Source organism: Phocoena phocoena, chromosome 7 (assembly GCF_963924675.1).
Source record: "Phocoena phocoena chromosome 7, mPhoPho1.1, whole genome shotgun sequence".
Classification (NCBI taxonomy): domain Eukaryota; kingdom Metazoa; phylum Chordata; class Mammalia; order Artiodactyla; family Phocoenidae; genus Phocoena; species Phocoena phocoena.
The window spans coordinates 60,145,422-60,167,860 of record NC_089225.1 but is presented as its reverse complement, the minus strand read 5'-3'; the positions used below and the strand labels follow the sequence as shown (position 1 = coordinate 60,167,860).

At 37.1% G+C, this 22,439-nt stretch overlaps 1 protein-coding gene across 2 annotated transcripts; it reads right to left on the bottom strand.

Moving 5' to 3' along the window:
* Positions 1–1,397: 1,397 nt before the first annotated feature.
* RBM45 (RNA binding motif protein 45) lies at positions 1,398–20,510 on the bottom strand. 2 transcript variants are annotated; one of them, XM_065880933.1, is made up of 10 exons: positions 20,112–20,510; positions 15,932–16,054; positions 13,944–14,070; positions 11,671–11,793; positions 10,683–10,862; positions 7,457–7,586; positions 7,202–7,286; positions 6,841–7,004; positions 5,084–5,284; positions 1,398–1,646 (listed from the first exon to the last, which is right to left on the bottom strand). In XM_065880933.1, the coding sequence occupies exons 1-9, from the start codon at positions 20,409–20,411 to the stop codon at positions 5,092–5,094; spliced, it is 1,425 nt and encodes a 474-aa protein (XP_065737005.1). In that variant the 5' UTR covers positions 20,412–20,510; the 3' UTR covers positions 1,398–1,646; positions 5,084–5,091. The 2 variants fall into 2 exon arrangements, with proteins under 2 accessions (XP_065737005.1, XP_065737004.1); XM_065880932.1 differs by lacking the exon at positions 1,398–1,646 and having other exon boundaries at positions 5,092–5,284; positions 10,683–10,871; positions 11,674–11,793; positions 20,112–20,411.
* Between the last annotated feature and the right edge of the window lie 1,929 nt (positions 20,511–22,439).

Below are 22,439 nucleotides of genomic sequence, written 5' to 3'. Positions count from 1 at the left end.
TATTGGTAATTAATCCTCAACTCTCCTCAGTTAAGTTTTTCATTTCTAAAGACCCATTTGATTCCTTTTTAAAATATGGCCTTTGGCTCACAGAAAGATACTTGGTTCAATTCTTGTTCATTAAGTCTTGCCTGGGAAGATAAGACAGGATATTTTCTTATCTAAACTTATTAAAATTACTGATTCAAAAAAAAAGGATTTTAATTTTTCAGCAGAGAAATGTCCAAGTATGAAATATGCTATTATGCTCAGTGATTTTAATCTTTTCACTATTTTTAATTTAACTCAGGATGTGAAAGGCATAATGCGGAGGTAATTAAGTGATGTTTTAACAACTGCATGCCATTTAATGTCTATTTTTTTTAAGGTGCCAAACTCTTGACTTAGATATACCTTTTCTGATACATATCATTCACCTCAAGAGCAGATAAAAATTTTTTCTTGGATTTTCAAAATACAAGCAGAGTAGGCTCCTCATTTTTAATCTTTTATGAAATGACTATTCTTCCTATCATAGTCTGTACTGAAAATTGCTTATATATCATATTTTTGGAGTGGCCATTATGTTCTGTACTTATAAAGGGAAAATGTCCACCTACCAAAGCCATTGATATTTATTTAAACATATTATCAGTGATAACTTAAATTTTTTTTCCCTTAGCACCACTGCTCTAAAATCTTGAAAGGGACTTCCCTGGAGGCATAGTGGTTAAGAATCTGCCTGACAATGCAGGGGACATGGGTACGAGCCCTGGTCTGGGAAGATCCTACATGCCGTGGAGCAACTAAGCCCGTGCACCACAACTACTGAGCCTGCGCTCTAGAGCCCACGAGCCACAACTACTGAGCCCACGTGCCACAACTACTGAAGCCCGCACCTAGCGCCCCTGATCCACAACAAGAGAAGCCACCACAATGAGAAGCCTGCACACTGCAATGAAGAGTAGCCTCTGCTCGCCGCAACTAGAGAAAGCCCGCTTGCAGCAGCGAAGATCCACAGCAGCCAAAAATTAAAAAAAAAAAAAAAATCTTGAAAGATCTGTACAAGATTACCAACAAACTGTTGTATCTTGGTATAAAAAAATCATTTCTAATGATATGTCTTTGGGCTCTTGCTTTAGAGTAAGTGTAAGGAGCCAATCTATATGTGTAGGTTGAGTAGCAATTATATTTTATTGAATCTAAGATGCAACTGATTGAAAACAGCATCTTTATGTTCCACTAAGAAAGAAAAAGAGGTTGTCAATTACAGTAATGGATATCAAAATATTTCCAATGTCAGAAGTGTAAAAATGTGCATCTCAAAATCAATGAAATATGTCATTTAGTCAAATTCTAAACACTGACTTTCAAGTTTTTTCATTTCTGATCTTTTACATAAATAAGGCATGATTTAGTTAAGCAAAGAAAACTTTATTTCTGCCACACATAACAACATATTGCTCTAAGAAACAACTACTATATTAGTTTTAGCATTAACGTGTGGTTTAAAAATACATGTCAACAATCCCTGCTCCCCAAGACAAAACAATGCTGTGCAGAGACTATCAGGTATATGAAAAAAAAAAGCTGTCAACTGTCCACAAGGAGTGCGTCCAGTCACATTTTCAGTCAGTCAGCTGAGGATTATGTCATTAGTCTTTGTTCTGTAGAAAGAACACAACACAAGTATGAAAATCATCACCTGAAAGGAAATAGCTGTTGTATATAGTATACCTAAAAATGTTAGGAGTTATTCCTTTATTTCGTATACCCAATGTTACCTGCTTACTTAATCAAAGATGCCCCCAAATAAGCAAAACTAAACTTACTCAGAAGGATGATGCAAGCGGGTACTGAATTTCTGGAGGGAAAATGTTGTAAATTAATACAAAAATCATGCATGTGAGGATGACAGCTTTGGGTTTTATCCCTACACACCAGGCTGATGAGTGGGCGTTCGTAACTGTCTTCTTAACCATGAGTCCAACTAGAGCATGTATGCTGAAATATTTTGTACTTTTGGGTAGCTAAACTCAACTAACCATAATTGTTCAATCATAATTGAGGGACAAGGATAAAATTCAGAGGGATTTTCCTCAAAACAATATGTCAAGATAGAAAACATAGGAAGTGAAAAAAGTGACAGTTGTACAAACCGTTTTATGTGATTAAAAAAGAAGGAAATGGACCTATAAAAAAACACACACACAAAAATCAGGATGCTCTAAAATACTAAAATTTCTGTTTTCCTCAAATAGAAGAAGAAACATATTTTGCACATCAGATCCACCTCAAAATAGAACTCAGCTATTTTCAAAGTGATAGTCTTAGACCAGTTTCTTCTCCTATTTCCTAGTCATGGCTCAGTTAATCCTAGGCTTATTCCTCAGAGACAAAAGGAACTAGCCTTCATGAGTAGTTACGTTCATGTTCTCTTAAAATTAAAGTAACAAATGAAAAAGTGGCGCCCATCTCCCCTAAAATCTTCAATGGTTACAATCATGTAAAACTTAGAAAAGTCTTTCATACTATCTTATTGAACCTTAAAATAATATATTATTTAACGTACCAACAAAAGAGGTGAATCTCATTATGAAGTCCATGGTAAATGGGGATTCGAAGCAAAAATAAAAAAAGCCGTGCTGCAACTAGAAGACATTCAAAACCAATATAGTTCATTATGTCCTACCATTTTCAACTAATCTGACCCCACTTTACCTTTGCCTTGAATATGTATAACAGCTCAATAAAGGGACAAAGGAGAGATTTATATTTCATGACTAGTCATGCTGAGGAATATGCACTTCCTCTAATGTAGGGAATTGGATGAATGCATATCACTTAAACGTGATATTATAAAGCTTCATTCTCACACACTTGCTGGCTAGAAGGTAGTTTTGTATCATTAATCTTAGTTTCTTATTGTTTTGATGAGATGACATAAAGGTTTCACTGAAGTCACCAATGCACGAGTTTAGCTCACACTTTCAAAGCATATTAAAATTTTATTTTATAAGGAATTTTGCTGACTCATTTTCTCTCAATATAACCCTATGGAAAAACTCGGCCTCAGAAAGGTGAAAAGATCTGCCAAATCATAGTTAAGTGTCAGAGCTGGAACTCCAACTCAGATCTTCTGATTTTAAGTCTAATATTCTCTATACTATATAAATAATTATTTTAAAAAAGGCTCAATCACAGGAGTAATTTATATATTTTCCCCATACTAAGAAGTTAGTATTATTGTCCTTTTTTAAGGACAAAGATTCTTTGAGTAAGAGTAAGAATTGTTATCTATATTTTGAAAGACTCACAGACATGAATAAGCAGTTTTGTATGCTATTTTAGAAGACAGCTTGTGTAAAGAGAATTCAGTTCTTAATGTTTTATTTGCAAACACAAAAAACTGCTTTGTTATAAGAAAGACTTGCTAATTCTTTTCACTGGCAAATTTTATATTTCTGAATTGTATGAAGTAACGGGAGTGGATTTTGTAATTAAATAAAACATTTCTAAATTGAGATTATTCATAATGGGCCCAAAAGGCACTTCCTATTGACAACTGCCTTCTGTAAGGAGGAACTAATCACTTGACTTGCTCTATCAGAGGAAAGGTCATCAGCAGTTAGAATTCAGACAATTCATTTTGATACTTCCTAGTTCTCATAATTGGTCAGAAAGAAAACCTGGTGAAAAGAAAATTGCTTTCAAGTAAGTAACTTCAAACTGACTCTAAAGTACTTGCCAACTGCTATTATTTGACCAGCAGTGGACTTGGGAAGCTGGTGTGTGTGTGGGAATGGGGAAGCTCTCAGCTTCCCCTGAAACTCAGGATTCATTTCCAGAATGAAAAAGTGAAAGAATCGAACATTTCTAACTTTCAATAATGTTTCTCCAAACCGTGGAGATGTGAGCTGTCCTAGAAATAGAAATTTAGGTTTGATTTCTTAAAACTAAAAGAGAAAGGAATTCATAAGGCTGTACGTAGCATTACTTATAAGTGACAAGAGTTTCTGGAAATTGTCAAGGTTATTTTTGAAAATACATATATGCACATGAGAGTATTTTCTGAATGTGCAGTTTTAATGTACAAACTCACAAATATAAGTCCAGAAAAACACCAACGTTTAGGTTCAAAAGGTTCAAAAAGATGCATTACAATTGACCCTTGAACAATGTGGGGGTTAGGGGTGGCTACCCTCCACACAGTTGAAAATCTGAGGATCACTTATCATGGGTCCTCCATACACGCAGATACTCCTTACCCACGGTTCTGCATCCACAGATTCAATCAACCTCGGACCCAACCAACCTCAGATCATGTGGTACTGTAGTATTTACTACTGAAAAACATCCACATGTCCACAGTGGACCCATGCAGCTCAAACTTGGGCTGTTCAAGGGTTAATGTATTTGGTATTGCTTTTTAGGCATTTCACTAGTGAATGTCAAGACATTCTTTATAAAGACTGTCATAAATTACCTCAATTCATAACTCAAAACATTAACTGTTCAAGTTAAAAATCTTTAGAAGTATTCCAATTTTAAAGTTTATGTAACCATATAGTAAAGTCCAATTCTTAATAGCAAAGACCTTCACACACACACAGACACACACACAAATACCATTTAATTTTCTAAACTGAAATCTGATTTTATTTTATAGGATAGACATTCTCCCAGTAAACATCAAAAACATTTTTTAAGTTTAAAAAGTTCAAGTTTAGGACTTCCCTGGTGGCGCAGTGGTTGAGAGTCTGCTTGCCAATGCAGGGGACATGGGTTTGTGCCCCGGTCCAGGAAGATCCCACATGCCGCAGAGCGGCTGGGCCCGTGAGCCATGGCCACTGAGCCTGCGCGTCCAGAGCCTGTGCTCCGCAACGGGAGAGGCCACAACAGTGAGAGGCCCGCATACCCAAAAAAAAAAAAAAAAAAATAGTTCAAGTTTAAAAAATATACTGTAAAATTATCAGCACAGTGCTTTTAAGCCACAGTGCTTTTAACCAACAACTTGTAAATCCTTAAAAAGAAACTCTATACATATTCCTTTCGTTACACTATTTAGCCAATGTGTTTTAGAATTTAGTTAAAAAGAGCATACCTCAAGAATCAGTAAGTTCTTTGTCGTTTGTTAGATTCTTCTCTTGGGGAGTCTGCCAGCATAACTTTAAGTCTGACTCCATTCAGGATCTTTCCATGTAAAGTAGTAATGGCATCATTAGCACTTACTCTATCTGCATACTTGGCATACCCCACATTTTTTCCTGACACAAGGTAAACTTCGATCAGGTTACCAAAACGACTGAAATAAAGTAAAAAAAAAGATCAACTGAAATTGATAAGTAAAGATGCTCAGGTCTAAAAGTTGGGGCCCATTCTGGACTCCTTTTTTCACTCCTTTTCCCACATCCAATCTCTAATAATGTCAATCTTCCTTCTTAAACATTTCCTCTATCAGTCAATTTCTCCTCATTATCACCCAGATCTCTTTCCTCATTCTGACCATCATTATCTTTTTCTTAGTTTACTCTAATACCTTCTTCACTAGTTTACCTGCCCCCTGGGTTTATCCTTCTCCAATCTATTCTCTATCCTGTCTTCTGAGTGATCTTTCTAAAACACAAATATGATCATTTCCTCCCTAAAAGTCCCTTCAGCTGCTCTTCATGCCTCCAGGGTAAGGACAAGCTCTCTAATATAGCTTGTGGGCCTTTCTTGACTTGGGTCCTTGTCCTCTGCAGCTTCATCTTCCCTCAGTCTCTCAAATCCCATATTCCAACAACCTCCTTTCACGTTCTCTCCGGCAGGCATAACCACCCACACGCCCAGCTTTCTTCCCTGGTTAAATTATTTGTATCCTCCAGGCCTCCACTATACCTTGCTTCTTTCAATAAGTCTTCTCTGAGTTTCTAAGGCAGGTGCCCCTCCTATGTATTTCACAGACTGAATACTCCTTTTCACCACACAACCTCTCTAGGTTGTAATTTCCTATTCACTTATCTGTCTCCTACATGTGATTAGTTCTAAGAGGACAAGAACTATTACATCTTGTTTACATAATATAATGTTTGTTTACACAATGTCTCTGGCACTTAGCACAGTGACTGCCTGGTACAGAGGAGAGGTTAAAAAAATAAATGAAATAAATTGGTTAAATAAAAATCAAAATACTTGAACCACATCACTGATATTTTGTGAAGTTCTTTAACAAGTTTCTATCTATCTTTTAAATAAATTCGCTAACATTGTAAGGCAAATAGGAAAAAGACCAAAAAGAAAAAGTTAAGGTTAAAGAAGTTACATTAAAAACAAACAAGTCTTTCCCCTTTTTACACTTATTTTATATACGTACGTACATACACACACACACACACACACACACAAACACACACACACACACTCTTCCCTACAATCAAGTAATTGTTTACTCAATGTAGTTATATAATCTCTAAGGGTCCAATAGAGTGCTGACAAAATAGAAGATGCTTAATAAGCACTGTTCAGCTGAATTCTAGAGGACAGGTCTATACAGATGTATCTTCTATTAAGAAACAAATGATTTGTTCATTCTATGTATGCAACTTTTCAAAACAATACTCCATGTTTTATGTCTTCAAAACAAAATAAAAGGAAATTCTGTGTGGAGACTTATGACATGTAAGTAACAAAGAAGAGAAGGAAATAATTATATATTTTAAAAGGTGATATAAATAAGAACTTTTTTAAACCAGAGAGCGAATCATCTGTACCTGAAAGGTACCGCACACAGGAAGCTTCAAGAGTGCAAGGCTGCTTAAATGACTGGTTTAAATAAATTATATTATTTAAAAATGTAACTCTGTGGAATTGAAATCTTACCAGAATATATCCTCTAGTACATCTAAAGGTAAAGGATGTGGATTAAACACGATAAAAAGTCTTTCTTTCACCGGAGTTTCAGGAGGGGCTTTTTTTTTGCATGACGGAAGTACAACATCTGTCTGAATTTGAGGCAGCTGTGATCCAGAACTTCCTCCAAATTGCTGTTGAAGAATTAGGTTCAAAACAAAAAAAAAGAAAAACTGCACTTTAGGGATTTTTAAGTCAAGAGCTAAAGAGATGTGTATCATGGCACCTATGTGGTCTTTTACTATATCTCTGAAAATTTTCTTACACAGGTAATAAACAAAGGCCACATTTATTTTATACTACTGTGAAGGTTAAATTCTTACCTACTTACCAGAAATTGCTGCTGACTTGGGTTATTCCACACCATTGATGCAAGCTGTGCAGCTACCATCTGCGTTGCCATTTTTCTAAGGAGACTGGAGATAAGAACTGGTAATACACAGAAAACTAGAAATATTCAGTCTCTAAACAGTAACTTCTTTTGTGTGACTTCCTCACCTGAGAGGTCAATTCTATTTTTATTCTCCAAGTCATATCACGTATATCCAAAGCTTGGCTTTAGGCTAGCTCCTGGAATGGTACTTACTCTGATGCATTACTCCCATCATCAATGAAGGAAACACCTATCCGATTCCCGGGAGGATACTGAAATCCATGTAACTTGTATTTTGCATAAATAGCAGATGCTACATTAAAATACTGAACCACTCCATGACCTAAAACAAAGCAGAGAATATACGGGAATTAGAAAAAAAGCAGATTCAGTATCTAAAGTTTGTGTTGCCATAAGAATGAAACAATAGAGAAGAACACTAATATCACACAATTAGTAAATATATAATCAAATGTGTCAGAAAACCAAGTTCTGTTATACATGTGTTCAATACTTGTGTTCCTATGAAGCAAAGTATAAACCAGATGTTGGTAAAAATATGAACATGATATATTTTTAAAAAATGGTATCATTAGCTTAAGTTCTGTCCAATGAATTTAATTTTAAGATCTTGGCTTTTCTTATATGACAGAGATACAGCTAAAAGCCAACCAGTTTTTCTTAAAATTTTCATTCTTTGAAATATACTTTGAAATTCTAAAATTTTCCCTATCATAGTAAGAAATTAAATGAGAAGTGATATATGAAAAGAATATATAGTCATCTTGGCTAGCTGAAGTGGTAGACAGAGAAAAAGTGATATATGTAGTAAAACCAAAAAGCAGGGGAACAGAGGGTTTCGGATCAAAAGTCACATGCTTCACATTCCTTTGAAGACCTTTTAGCTAAGGGGATAGATTTCAATTCAGGAAGGTGATGCTACAGGGGGGGAAAATTTTATACAGGAGCCCTTGCATGGCAAGCCCAGGAGCTTGTAACACAACCAAAAGGTTTTCACAATACATTTATACTATAACTCACTTTGGGAATAACAATGTTTTAATTTAATGTTCCTCTCTAAATCTAAGCATCTCAACATTTTAATGAAATTGAAACTCAGGAGCAAATGAACACATAAAACTAATTCAAATAGGATTCTAACTATATAATACCTCTATTAATAAAAAGGTGTTCCAATGATACACATATTTATCATACACATCCAACCAGAGAAACAATAGAGAAGGTAAAGGAACAAATACATTTCCAAGTACCAGATAAAAAGGAAAGAAAATACAAAACAAATAGAATTACATATGAATATAATAACAGATATGCCAAAACCCACAAAATGTGCACCTTAGGGTCACAACAAAGAATGACAGCAGGGACTTCCTTAGTGGCCCAGTGGGTAAGGCTCTGAGCTCCCAATGCAGGGGGCCCGGGTTCGATCCCTGGTCTGGGAACCAGATCCTGCATGCATGCCACAGCTAAGAGTCTGCATGCCACAACTAAGAAGTCCACAAGCTGCAACTAAAAAGGATCCTGCATGCCGCAATTAAAAAAGATCCCACATGCTGCAACAAAGATCCTGCATGGGGCTTCCCTGGTGGCGCAGTGGTTGAGAGTCCGCCTGCCTATGCAGGGGACACGGGTTCGTGCCCTGGTCTGGGAAGATCCCACATGCCGTGGAGCGGCTGGGCCCGTGAGCCATGGCCACTGAGCCTGCGCGTCCGGAGCCTGTGCTCCGCAACGGGAGAGGCCACAACAGTGAGAGGCCTGCTTACTGCAAAAAAAAAAAAAAAAAAAAAAAAAAGATACTGCATGCCACAACTAAGACCCAGAGCAGGCAAAATAAAAATAAATAAATTAATAGTAAAAAAAAAAAAAAAAATAGACAGATAGCATAAGACTGGGTTAAAGTTGGAGATGGTACAAAGTAGGTCAATGACTTTTTAGTAGGTCCTGCTAAAAGACCAGTGCTGGGTAGAGTAATATTGATTATGTGGGAGTGTCTGTATGAAGGGTGTGGACACTCTAGGTCGGTCAGTCTATATAATCTGACTCATCTATTTCCCCTCAACATCCATAAAAAGACACCCTAAAATGACTAAATCAAGTATATCTATAGTACTGGAAGAGATGCCAAGTATGATTTCTCTATACCACCCCTCACCTCCAATTCTTTAAAAACCAACAAACTGAGTGCCTATTATGTGCCAGGACTTGCAGTAGATATCTTATATATATTATTTCTAATTCTTATCTAACCCTGGCATAGAAGGTACTAATAATCCCATTTTACAGATGAGGAAAGAGAGACTAGATAGAATAAGCAATTTGCTAAGGTCTTACAACTATGTGTCATTGTTGGGATTTGCACCTGAGTTGGCTGCAAAATGGAATGCCAACCTTTTCCCATTACGCCACTAGGGCATTTTAAAAAAGCCTTAAAAAAATCAAAAGGCAAAAAAAAAAAAAAAAAAAAAAAAAAAATCAAAAGGCAAAAAAAAAAAAAAAAAAAAAAAAAAATCAAAAGGCTTACAAGAATACAAAGATGGATTAACCTAACACTAGATAATAGGTTTAATCAATGAACCAGTTACCAAGTTCAAATGCCTGACATTAGAGTCTTGCTGCTATTAAGAGTGGGGAGAAGCAGAGAGAGAAGTAGGGCAATTAAAATGCTTGAAATGGGAAAAATGCTTGAAAAGGGAAGGAGCTCCATTTTGAGGTATAAAGTTTAAGAAAAAGAGACTTAGGGAAGAGGAGAAAACTTTAAAGGTTTTATCACTTTGCCTAGCATTAATGAGAAGTACAGAAAGAGACCCTATTCTAAAGTATTTTTGTTATACAACTGGAAACAGAGAATGCTCTATTTTATGGGCGTTAAAACAGTTTTAAAAAAATAAATGACTATAAAGTAGATGTATTCCCAGGGATTTGTTTATTGAGGTATCACTATATTTGAAAGTTTAAGGTAGAGAAAAAAGAAACAAAAAACTGTCATACAAACAGTATCTGACATAAAAAGTGCCATTGGAACAAACGAACTTATTTACAAAACAGAAGTAGAGTCACAGATGTAGAAAACAAACTTATGGTTACCAGGGGGAAAAGGTGGGGGGAGGGATAAATTGGGAGATTGGGATTGACATATATACACTACTATCCATAAAAAATATAACTGATAAGGACCTACTGTATAGCACAGGGAACTGTACTCAATACTCTGTAACGACGTATATGGGAAAAGAATCTAGGAAAGAGTGGATATATGTATATATATAACTGATTCATTTTACTGTACAGCAGAGAGTAACACAACACTGTAAATCAACTATACTCCAATAAAAATTAAAAAGAAAAAGTGCCACTGGAGGAAAGCCAGTTTAACAAAACACAGTATATTAAAAAATAATACAGACATTACTTTTACCATAATTAGAATATGGATCTCGTTGAACTTCACAGTATTCCAACCCTGGTACTATATCAAAAATGCTGAAAAGCTGCTCTTCAGTGAAAGGAACTCTTGATACAACTGACAGGCGTTTGGAGATGGATTCCTGGCCTCTGTTGTCATTCTTGTCAAAACTTGAAAATTCAGATTGTTGTTCTCCAACAATATAAAAAAAAAAGCAAATCTTTAAATTTCTATACATTCAGAGATTCATTTAACATTTTAGATACTAGAAAATAAAATGAAGTGTCATTAAGTCCTCTGCATTGAACAAAGGCACTGTCTTTTGTAATATGCTCTTGGTCATCAGCACTATCAGGAGAGACAAGGACAAGAAAACAGACAACTCTCCCCATTTCCCTGCCTTGATACAGAAATATAAGCAGAACTGTGTAGTGTAATTTCACAGGAATACGTTTACTATGCAAAACTGCAAAATATGGCAAGTGTTTCACCTAAAGGGAAGTTTATGCCGAATAACATTTACAGGTCTTACTTTCATCACTCATTTTCCCCCTTTTCTAACTTCTACTTTTGTCATTCCTCTCCTTTCTCTAGCCCTAATTTTAAAGCAGCAGTAATTTAGGGATAAAATTTTAGGATTCATACTGAGGGGATAACTGTATATGTCTTTCATATTTCTTGGTCAGCTGCCTACAAGCAGCAGCTCACCCCCCAACCCCAAAATGGCAGTGTAACACTGCCACTGACAGTGACATAGTGTAACACTTAGATAATCCATAACTAACCACAAAAAACTATAATTGGAAATAAGTTAAACAAAATAAGCATTAAATAATGACATTAGGTGTCATGACCAACTTCTTAAAAGAAAAAAAACCTATAAATTCTTTTATTCACTATGTGAACTTCAGACTGCTGATAAAAGAGTATTAAAAAAAAAACCCTCCAAATCAGACTGCATACACTACTTATGCCATTAAAGTAAAGATAGCCCACTTACCAAATGGAAACATATTCACTCTAGGTTCATGTCCCAAAGCCTCCTGCCTCATATTACTATAATAATCTTGTTCTGAGGATTCAGATGCTTTATTTTTAGGTTCAGCCAAGATTGCCCTAAAACCTGAAAAAGAGAATCCATAAATTTCAAACTTTATAGCAAATTTAACACACCTACAAATATACTTGATTGCTAGTGCTTGACTTAGTTTTATAATTGTATAAAACAAAATCTACACAAACAACCATCTCCACCAGACCTACTTCTTTGCTTTTTGAAAGATGGCAAGGAGTAAATGAGAAACAGCAAGAATCCCAAATTATGGGTCAATGTAGACATGAAAGATCAGCAATTCTATTCTATCCTTTCCAGTCTCCCTCTATGACAGATGACATCATCATTCATTCTCTCAGGCTTTCCAACATCAAAATCCAATAGTGCTTCTTCATACCCAACTGTCATCAAGATTCTTCCTTTGAAATATACTTAGATGTTATCTTTCACTCCAACTTCCCTGCCTCTGTTTTAAAATTAGATTCTCGTCAATTAATTACAACCCTTCAACTGATCGCTTTGCCTCTGGATCGAGAGTTTTAACTAGGAGTCCAACAATGAGCTTCGAAAGGTGGGAAGGTTCATGAACCCTCTGAAACTTTAAACATAATGCTTATTCATATGTGCACATGGGCGTATTTCAAGGGAGAAGGTTCACAGCTTTCATCACATTATTCAGTGGTTCCAAAAAGGATAAAATGAGCCTCTTTGAATTCTTCCTCTGGAAATCCACTCTTGATACTGTGGTTAGATCAACTGTGCTGAAACAGTTTTTGTTATTTTTCTCCTTTTAAAACAATCTACAAGGGATTTTCTAATGTGGACTAAGCTTGAACTCTTCATCACCTCCCGTGTACGGTTCCAATGTACCTAGATTACTCTGCCCTGTTTCTCAACAGGAATACCAAGCTTTATTCAGATTGTTGCCTTCATGCTATTAAGCAAAGACGTTTATTTCTAGCTCTGTGTCTTTACTAACATTGCTCTCATCTTCTGCCCTGCCTATTCTACACCAGTTGCAAATCCTACCTCCAGATGTATTCCCATGCTCATTTGGTGCACTTGTTTTTCACCATTGATAGGCTATATCACATAATTCTGAACATTTTCTCATTTGGCAAATTTTTATTGAGTCTACTATAAATGGCAGTATCTTTGCTAGAGATCTCAATAAATCTTAATTGAGTACTACTCAACTGAGTACACTACTATATCGAGTACTACTAACAGCAGTACTAGGTACTTGGGGTGACAGCAACAGATAAATAAGACATAGAGCTTTAAAAAATCTATTATTCCTTAACTATTTTTTGCCCATTAGATCTCGGCTACCCAATATAGCTGTCAATTCCTTAAATGCCAGCGTTGCTATATATTCCATTTGTATCCCTCTACTTATATTGGTGAGTATACCATAGGTACTCAGTTAATGTTGGTTGATTGAGAAATTTAGAGGGATCTGAGAGAAAATTTTGGTGTATACCTTAGGGTTATCTAAGAGTTCTACTGATTAACAATAATCATTTTCAGTATGTATCTATTTTTATAATATCCTGAAACCCACTAATTGAATTATTCTACATCTCATTTCTAAGGGTCAATATAACTAGAAGTATGACAACAAAGAATATTTTCCTTGGCCTCTTTAGAATTCTTATTCTTCAGAATGTACACCAGCAACAGCAGAAGATCCGAATAATGTCACTCTACCTTGAAATTAACCCAATGTGCATTTACTTCACAATGCTAGCAAACCTTAAAAATCCTATCATTATTTATATGTTTATTAGTATACCTAATTCTATTTAGGGTTTAGGTCAAATATAAACAAATATTACAGAATACTTGAATTTCTTTAAAATACAAAGAATAAATATTAAAAAAAAACCCAACCTGAAAGGGTTGGTCAATTTTTTAATACTTAAAATTCTAAATAATTTAATAAACCCCAAAAACCTGTAGAAATAATAACCAAAGTAGGACAACAGCATTTTCACTGAGTTAATGCAGTTGCTCATATTTTTTAAGATAGTGCCTCAATGAAAGCCTAATCACAGCCCCCAAATTATTTTCATCCTAGGACTATATATATTTAAACTCCCATTGCTGAGACTAAATTAGCAGGTATGGCTATTAGCACAAACCAGTATTAGATTATAATTAGAATAATTCGAATTTTTTCAAATGTCTATTACAATGATAAATGAACACATCCTTACTTCGATCACAGTTTTCTATTGCTTGGGCAGCCTGTGATGGTTTTAAGTATCGAACATAGCCCAAGCCTTTACTTTCTCCAGTTACTTTATTCTTAATAATGCTGCAATACTCGATATCTCCATACACCTATGAGAGTTAAAAGAAATGATCTTAGAGGAGTCAAAATTAATAACTGAACAGATTTCAGAACTAACTTAAAATTTACTTGTTCTTCTTGCTTACAAAAAAAGAAATCAGAATTTATAGCTACTTTTAATAATGGAATAAAAATGTCACAAACTAATGAGGCACTAGAAAAATAACCATAATGATGATAAAACCAAATAATAACATAACCAAAATAAAGATACTTTTTATTTACTGAGCATTTGCTTTACGTATATCACTTTATTGTTATAACAGCCCTTCAAGGATATATATATATCATACTGCTTATTTCACAGACCAGGAAGCTGGGCCTTAGAGAAATCAAATAACTTGCCAAAGTCATGGAGGGAGAGCAAAAATTTGTACATGGTCTGGAAAGCTCCAAAGTCTTGCTCAGTGTTGGTTAAGAGCAGAGGCTCTGGAATTGAACCTTCTTTATTTCAATCTTGGTTCAGCCACTTATTAACTGGGCAGTTGCCTATCTCCTTAGCTGTTAAATGGGGCTAATAGCTGTACCTGCCTCATAGGGTTGTTTTAAGGGTTAAAAGAGCAAGTACACCTAAAGTGCATATAGAGGGTCTGGGACATAGTCAGCACTCAGTAAATATTAGCTATAATTATTTATCTGCCTTCTAACACGAACATAAATGATTGTGTATACTTTTGAAGGAGTGCCTCTTGAAGTACATTTTTAAAATACATTGGTTCACGCAGAAAGTTAATACTCCATGTGAGAAATATGTGGTAAATGTTTACTTTTAATGTTGGAAGAAATACGGGATATAAATTCTTACTGTTTATTATTAATTTTATAAAATTTTTATGTAACCGTTAGTAACTTAACTACTATATATGTATTTAAAAATGCCACATTTGTTCACTCAGAGAAAGATAAAAGTTTATAAGTACATAAGGTAAAAACTTTATTCTTACTATTGGAGGAAGTATGGAATATATATATATTTGGTATTTGTTATTTTTGAAGTATTTTATTCAATCCTTGGTTGGGGTAGGATAGAGGAAGTTTGAAAATTACTTTTTACTACTTGTTTTCTTTCTTGCTTGTTGTCCACATGATTCAGTACTGGGAAGATTAGTAGAAAAAGAATAAAAAATTACAACTCAAGACAATTTAAAAATTGCTTTTTAATAGTTTTCGTGAAAGTGTGTCACTGCTTATAAAAGTCAATGGCTAAAAAGAAATTTTAAATTGTCTCCAAATTTCATTGACTACAATCTAGCTATAGTTCAGAGTTGTAGGTAGTTTTTTTTTTTTTTCTTTAAATATAATTCCTTCAGAGGTCTAATTTTAAAACAAAAACTATAGAGGATAAGTCTTTCTGTGAATAAGTTCATCAACATGCCACAGACTTGTAACAAATGTGAGATAATACAGTTCACACACTCAGGCTTGCCTGCCCCACCTCTCCATGAGAGGCAATAGAGAGGAGTGCTAAGAGGGTGCTTTGAAAATTTCAAGACCAAGAGCAGGCTCTGGATTCAGACACCCTGGGCATAAATCTTGGCTCCATCACCTACTACGTATGAGACCTTACTTAAAACTCTGAGCTTTATACTTCATTTTCCTGAAATTTTTATTAAATGGGGGGAAAAACACCATCATTAATATTTTCCAGGTTTTATATATTTTTAAAAAGTTAACTTATTTTAGTTTTAATATTTAATAACTAGATTGAAATAGATGACTTAAAAATAGTTATTTAATTCTCCACCACCAATCTAATGATCTAACTCAAACAAAACAAGATTTAGTAATTGTACAACCAATGTAAGACTGTAAGTTATCAAGAACCCTAGCTGATTAGAAAATGTTAAGTACCTTAAATTTTTCCCGTAGATCTTCTTCTGTGTAGGACTTTGGTATCATAACAAATATTCTTGTAAGTTCTTCATCTTCAACATCTCGGTGACTTCCAGATGATCTGGACTGAGCAATGAAAACCTAAGAAACAAACAAAACCCAAAGAATAATGCGGAAATATCAGTCAACTGTTTTCCTACTCCTTAAGAATACTTACTTCATTATTAGTATGGGATTCATGTTAGGTTAAATGCAATGCAATAGCGTCTTATCAAAAAACATTTTGCTAAAGCAATCTTTATTGCAATGACTTTTTATGAGATAACACTGATCTTTGCACTTTTTTTCTGAATTCTTTTTTCCTTTGTATTTTCTTTACCAAGAGCAATAGTCAGTGCACTGAAAGAGAGCAACAGTCAGTGCAATAGTCAGTGCACTGAAAGAGAACATGTACTCTGCGCTTGTTGGGTAGTGTTCAATAAATGTCAATTATATAGTTGATTAATAGTGTTATTAACATGTCATATCCTTACTGATTTTGTCTACTTTTTCTATCAGAGACTAAGAGGAGTGTAAAAATCTGAATATGAATTTCTCTCTCCTTTTAGTTCTATTAATAATGCTTCATGTATTTTGAAGCTCTATTATTGGTTACATAAACATCTGGAATTGTTATGTACTTTTTGATTGATATTTTTATTTTTAGGAAATTATTCTCTGTTAATACCCTTCCTGTTGAAGAGCATTTTGTCTGATATCACACCAGCTTTTTCTATCCTTTTACTTTCAACCTCTTTGTATCTTTATACTTAAAAGTGCATCTCTTGGGCTTCCCTGGTGGCACAGTGGTTGAGAGTCCACCTGCCAATGCAGGGGATGCGGGTTCATGCCCCGGTCTGGGAAGATCCCACATGCCGCTGAGTGGCTGGGCCCGTGAACCATGGCCGCTGAGCCTGTGCGTCCGGAACCTGTGCCCCGCAACGGGAGAGGCCACAACAGTGAGAGGCCTGTGTACCGCAAAAAAAAAAAAAAAAAAAAAAAAAGTGCATCTCTTGCAAACAGCATTTAGTTTGGCCTTTTAAAAAAAAATCCTGACAATCCCTGCTTTTTAATAGGAGTGTTTAGCCAATTTATGTTTAATTTAATATTGATACAGTTGGGTTTAAGTCTAGATGGTCGTATTTTTAATTGTTTGCTTTCTAATATTAATCCTTAAAAAAAGGTAACATGACCATATTCTGGATCATCTCAGTTACCACCTGAATGACTTATGTGAGCAAGAAAATGCACAGAATGGACTGAGGCTCTATTTTTCTATTAGTAATTTAGTTTTATTGAAATATTATCTGTGACATTAGATTATTACCTGGAATTTAATTTGCTTTGTGGTATTGCTTTAATTTAATTCATAAAATTGCTTTGGTTTTATATTATTCCAGAGGAATATAAAATCTTTAACTATGATTGTGGATTTGTTTCTAGAGCTACAAGCATAAGAATTTTAATGGCTACTCTTATTTTTTATAACTTGTAGAAATGTAATAAAAATAATGTAAATCACCAGACAGGGCCCTTGAGTATTTTTTTCCTTTCTTCTTCTTCTTTGTCTTTAAAGGGGGGCTGTATAGCATTCAGTATGAGAAAACCTGAACCTATGGAATTCCAGAGGAGAAGGGAGCAACTAAAAGGACAAAGAATTTATAGAGCCATGGGATTTTAGAAATATTGAAAAATAGGGTCATTATGTTTGCTTGGAAAACAGGTGTCACAGAGGTGTAGAACCTTGCTTACAAGATACAGCTGGAGATACACCCCTAGATAGCATCTACTTCCAGTTATTCCTTTGATAAACTTATACGACATGCCAAGCACTGTATAAGGTATTAGTAGTAGAGTATTAAGTAACACAGAAATGGCCCACTAGAAAGTTAGTCCAGTGCATGTATCAGTAATGGATGGTCAATAGGGAAATACAAATAGGGAACCTTTAAGTACAGGAAGACACTAGGAGAAAAAAAGAGTTTTCAAGTAAGATTTGTGATTGGAGGTGCCATCAGATCACAAATTTTTAAATTTTAGAATATTGAAGCATTTCAAATTTCTGATAAAGATGACAATATCTAAGTAGAAAACATGTATAATAATCAACCACCTACTGGATGATTTCTCCTGAGACTTTATGTTCACAGACTATGGCTCTAAATTCTTGCAAAGCTAAGAACTAAGATTTTTCTCTTGTTTTCTAGGTTTACCCTTTTCCTCAAGATAATGTAGCTGATCACTCACAGAATGAGTCTCATTTGGACAATCTTTTCTGGCTGTAGGCCTGGTATTAAAATTTTCTTATTTGTCTTGTAGGGCCTTTGGAACTTTGCAAAAGCAAAGTACATGAGAAACACTGAAGGTGAATTAATTTAACTGGAAATACTGAAAAACAAAACAAAAAACCCCACTACATTCCAGCAAAAGACAGCCCAAGTTGAAGCTGCTGAAGAAAGAATTTAGACTGTCTAGCTAAGGCACTAGTGCAACAACCCTCTGGCTGAAACAGAGGACAAAAATGTGAAAAACAAAACTTAAGCTTTAATTATCTTTGGGAATCATTTAATTTCTCTGTGGTGAAAAGGGGGGGGATACATTTTAGTGCTGGAACTTTTACTTCTCTTGTAGGAATTTAATGAAGGCAAGGGGGGGGTCTATAGGTTTCAAATTTGGGGCATTTTGGGGAGTTTCTGAGATCTCTGTGGTTATACTATATTCAAAGTAAAAAAATCCTCCCTGCTAAGATCATAATTGGAAGGAGATGAAAATTATCAACCTAGTGCAGGAGTCAACAAACTTCAGCTTCCTGTTTTTCTACAGCCCATGATCTAAGAATTGCTTTTACATTTTTAGAGGGTTGTTAAAAAACAAAAAGAATGTGTGACAGACTGTGTGTGATTCACAAAGCCTAAAATATTTACTGACCCTTTACAGACAAAGTTTGCCACCCCCGATCTAGTATATACCGTGGCCTTACACTTAATTTCATTGATGATCTGTCCTGACTCAGAGGGTCTGGGAGGTGGGAGGAGAGGGAATGTCTATTGTCTAATGTGTTGTTGGTGTATTCCTAGGCTCCTCTCTTTTTTGCAAGAAAGGCCTACAGAGACTGCTACTATGGACAAAGAAGAGGTACTGAGGGTTCACCTTGCACTGGCTCTGTGCTAAAAGGAAAGATTAAGTCAAATACCCTCAAAATCACCCTTCCTGCCCTGTGTCAGTATATTAATTTTACAGACAAGTTAAGTGTGGAAACTTAATATAAATACCACCATTGTTAATTAAGAGTATTCAAAGAGGCATTTAATATTAATACAATTACACTGCCATCACAATGATTTGGCTCTTTTTTTTTTTTTTTAATTATATACATGCAGGGCTTCCCTGGTGGTGCAGTGGTTGAGAATCCGCCTGCCAATGCAGGGGACACGGGTTCGAGCCCGGTCTGGTAAGATCCCACATGCCGCGGAGCAACTAGGCCCGTGCGCCACAACTACTGAGCCTGCGCGTCTGGAGCCTGTGCTCCGCAACAAGAGAGGCCGCGACAGTGAGAGGCCCGCGCACCGCGATGAAGAGTGGCCCCGCTCGCCGCACCTAGAGAAAACCCTCGCACAGAAACGAAGACCCAACACAGCCAAAAATAAATAAATAAATATAAATTATATACATGCATACTTTGGTACTGGGAAAATGGCTAACAAGGGAGGGCCACAGTTACATGTACTTTTATCAAGTCTTTAAGCACCTTACCTACCTGAGGAAAAGCAAAGTTACTTGTTTTTATACACGGTAAACCGCGAGGTCTGAGGAGGATCAGAGAAGTCCTCAAAGTAGGTCAGGGTCGGAGCTGGGCGGTGGATTAGCGACGGCGGGGGCGCGGGGCTGTCCAGGCACCGCAGCTCTGCAGCCGGAGTAGCCGCAGACGCCTGGTCCGACCCGGGAGCGGACGTTCTCTCTGCATCCCCCATCCCCCCGCACCCCAGTGCAGCCCTGCCGGCAGGGGGTCCGCAAGAACACTCTCTGCAACGCCTTCCTCCCCTCCCCGACCCCGACCCCGGAATGCCAGGTGCTGCCCAGTCCGCCCCCACGAGCGGATGTACCACCCCTACCGCTGCCTGACACCGCCCCCGGGGGCACCCCGACCCGGCCCCCGCACCTTGATGGGCTTGGTGTCGCTGGGGCTGAGGCACTGGCCGTGCATCTCCTCCATGGCCCTGCAGGCCTGCGAGCTGCGGGCAAACTTGACGAATGCAATGCCCTTGGACTCTTTGGTGTGCTTGTCCCGCACTACCCATATGTCTTGGATCTCTCCGAAGGGCGAGAAGCGCTCCCTCAGCACCGACTCGGGCGTGTACTTGCTGATCACCAAGAAGATGCGGCTGTTGGGCGGCTCGTCCAGGCTGTCCACGCCCGGGCGGAAGCCTCCGCCGCTCGCACAGCTCCCAGCTTCGTCCATGGTGCTCCACTCCGGCGCGGGAGCCAGGCCCGCACCCCTTTACTCCTCCTCGCTCCCGCCGTGCCCGCCACTGCAGCAGCTACCCACCCAGTCGCAGCCAGCCTCGCGTCCGCTTCCGGAAGACGGAAGGGTCTGGGGCTCGGCGCAGGCCGGACACGCAGGGTGCCGGCATTGGAGTCGGGGAGCTGCTGCGCCCCCTAGCGGCCCGGGGGAGCCTGACGCAGACTACGGCGCCAATCCCGCGGAGCCAAGGCCCACGCACCAGGTGTGTGATCCAGGTTCCCTGTTGTTGTAAGTGTCTGGTGCGCGTGCTTTCCCGTCGCTGGCTCTGCCCCACTCCCAAAGCCCATGGTGTCTTCCCCCAACCTTGCCACCTTGGTCGTAAGCTCACTAGAACAGCTCTATAGGACTGAGTTAAAACGTTCAGCCTTAGAGCTGATCATCCAACTCCAGCCTCATTGTTGAGAAAACTGAGATGAGGAATTGGGGCCCATGGAGTAGCAAAAGGTAATAGAAAAACAAACAACAGAGCCCAAACCAGAAACAACTCCATCTTCTGATCTACTCAACTCCCAGAAGCAACCGTGGGAGGTTTAAGGGCAGAAAGAATGCAGCGCACAGCTGTGGAACTAGGAGAACTCCTAAGGTGCAAGCAAAGTGGGAAATCTGTACTGACTTCTAAGGCTTGTTGTTAATGGGCCTTGAGGAGAGGTCAGCATAAAACTGGCAGAAATCCAGAAACAAGGCAGTGGCACTGGAATGAAGTGAAAGGAACAAACCAGAAAATGGTTCAGGAGCAGAGCTTCTTAAATGTTCAAGTCCAGGGTTACTATGAATGAAAATAAGTAAATACTGTTCATTGGGTGCCAACCGTAAGCCAGGCTCTGTGCAAGGAGATAGACATACAATGCAGAAATGGAAGGACATGATGGCTGCCCTAAGAGAGCTTTTTTTCTATTGTGGAAGTCTTACATGAAAATATATAATGCAAAGTAATATCAGATTGTGTTAAATGCTTTTGTCACTGAATTGTGTGAGCTTGGACAAATTACCTCATGCTTCCAACTTCAGTTTCCTCAACTGTAAAGTAGAAATAATATTACCAACTAAATAGCATAGTTGTCAAGCTTAATTAATTCATCCATTCTATTAAGCCAGAAATGTTTTTGACTGTCTACTATGTGTTGGGAACTGTGCAATACCCAAGTGATATGTCTTAAACAAAATGATCACTCTCCTTGCCTCGTGAAGTTAATAGATTGGGCTTGTCTAGTTAGGATTATTTGAGACAATATATATGGAGCTAATAGCTTAGTGATCAAATAAGATAATATGCATACAATGCACGATGGAGATTTTCTTATTCCATTTCACTATGGTGTCCACTCCCCCACTCTTGATATTGTATAGTTGTATGATGGCAACCGAAAGTTAGGGATTCTGGGTTTCCACTCAGGCTTTAGCACAAAATTGTGACAATTTCTCCTTGTATTACGGTCCACATCTGTAAAATGAGGGCTCTGTTTACCCTGGAGCTTAGCAAGTTAAGGAAGTATCTTATCTTAACTTTCCACTTCTCTTTATCTTACCCAGACCAATCAAAGTGAATGAAAACAATGTGGTAATGTAATAATTTTATTGATGTGATGAAAGTGTGGATTCTAGCAATACTATTTTCCACCAGTGCCATCTAGTGGAAAATGTATAATTTTCTTAAACTGCACTTACTGGGAAATTTCTATTAGTAGAACAAGATTACCGATTGGTATCCTGAAAATTTTAGAGCAGTTAATTTTATTTTAGAAGGGATAAAAGATTGGATAAAACAAAACCAGAATCAGAAATATTGGGTAATGCTGAGAAAGCAAAATTTCTTTACCATTTAATCATGTGAAATACCACATATTCACTGAAAATAAGAAATTTACTTATAAGTTACTAAATTATAGTAAATATATCTTTCTTTGACTTGTCTATTTTAAACAGATTTATTGAGATATAATTCAAATATCACACAATTCACCCATT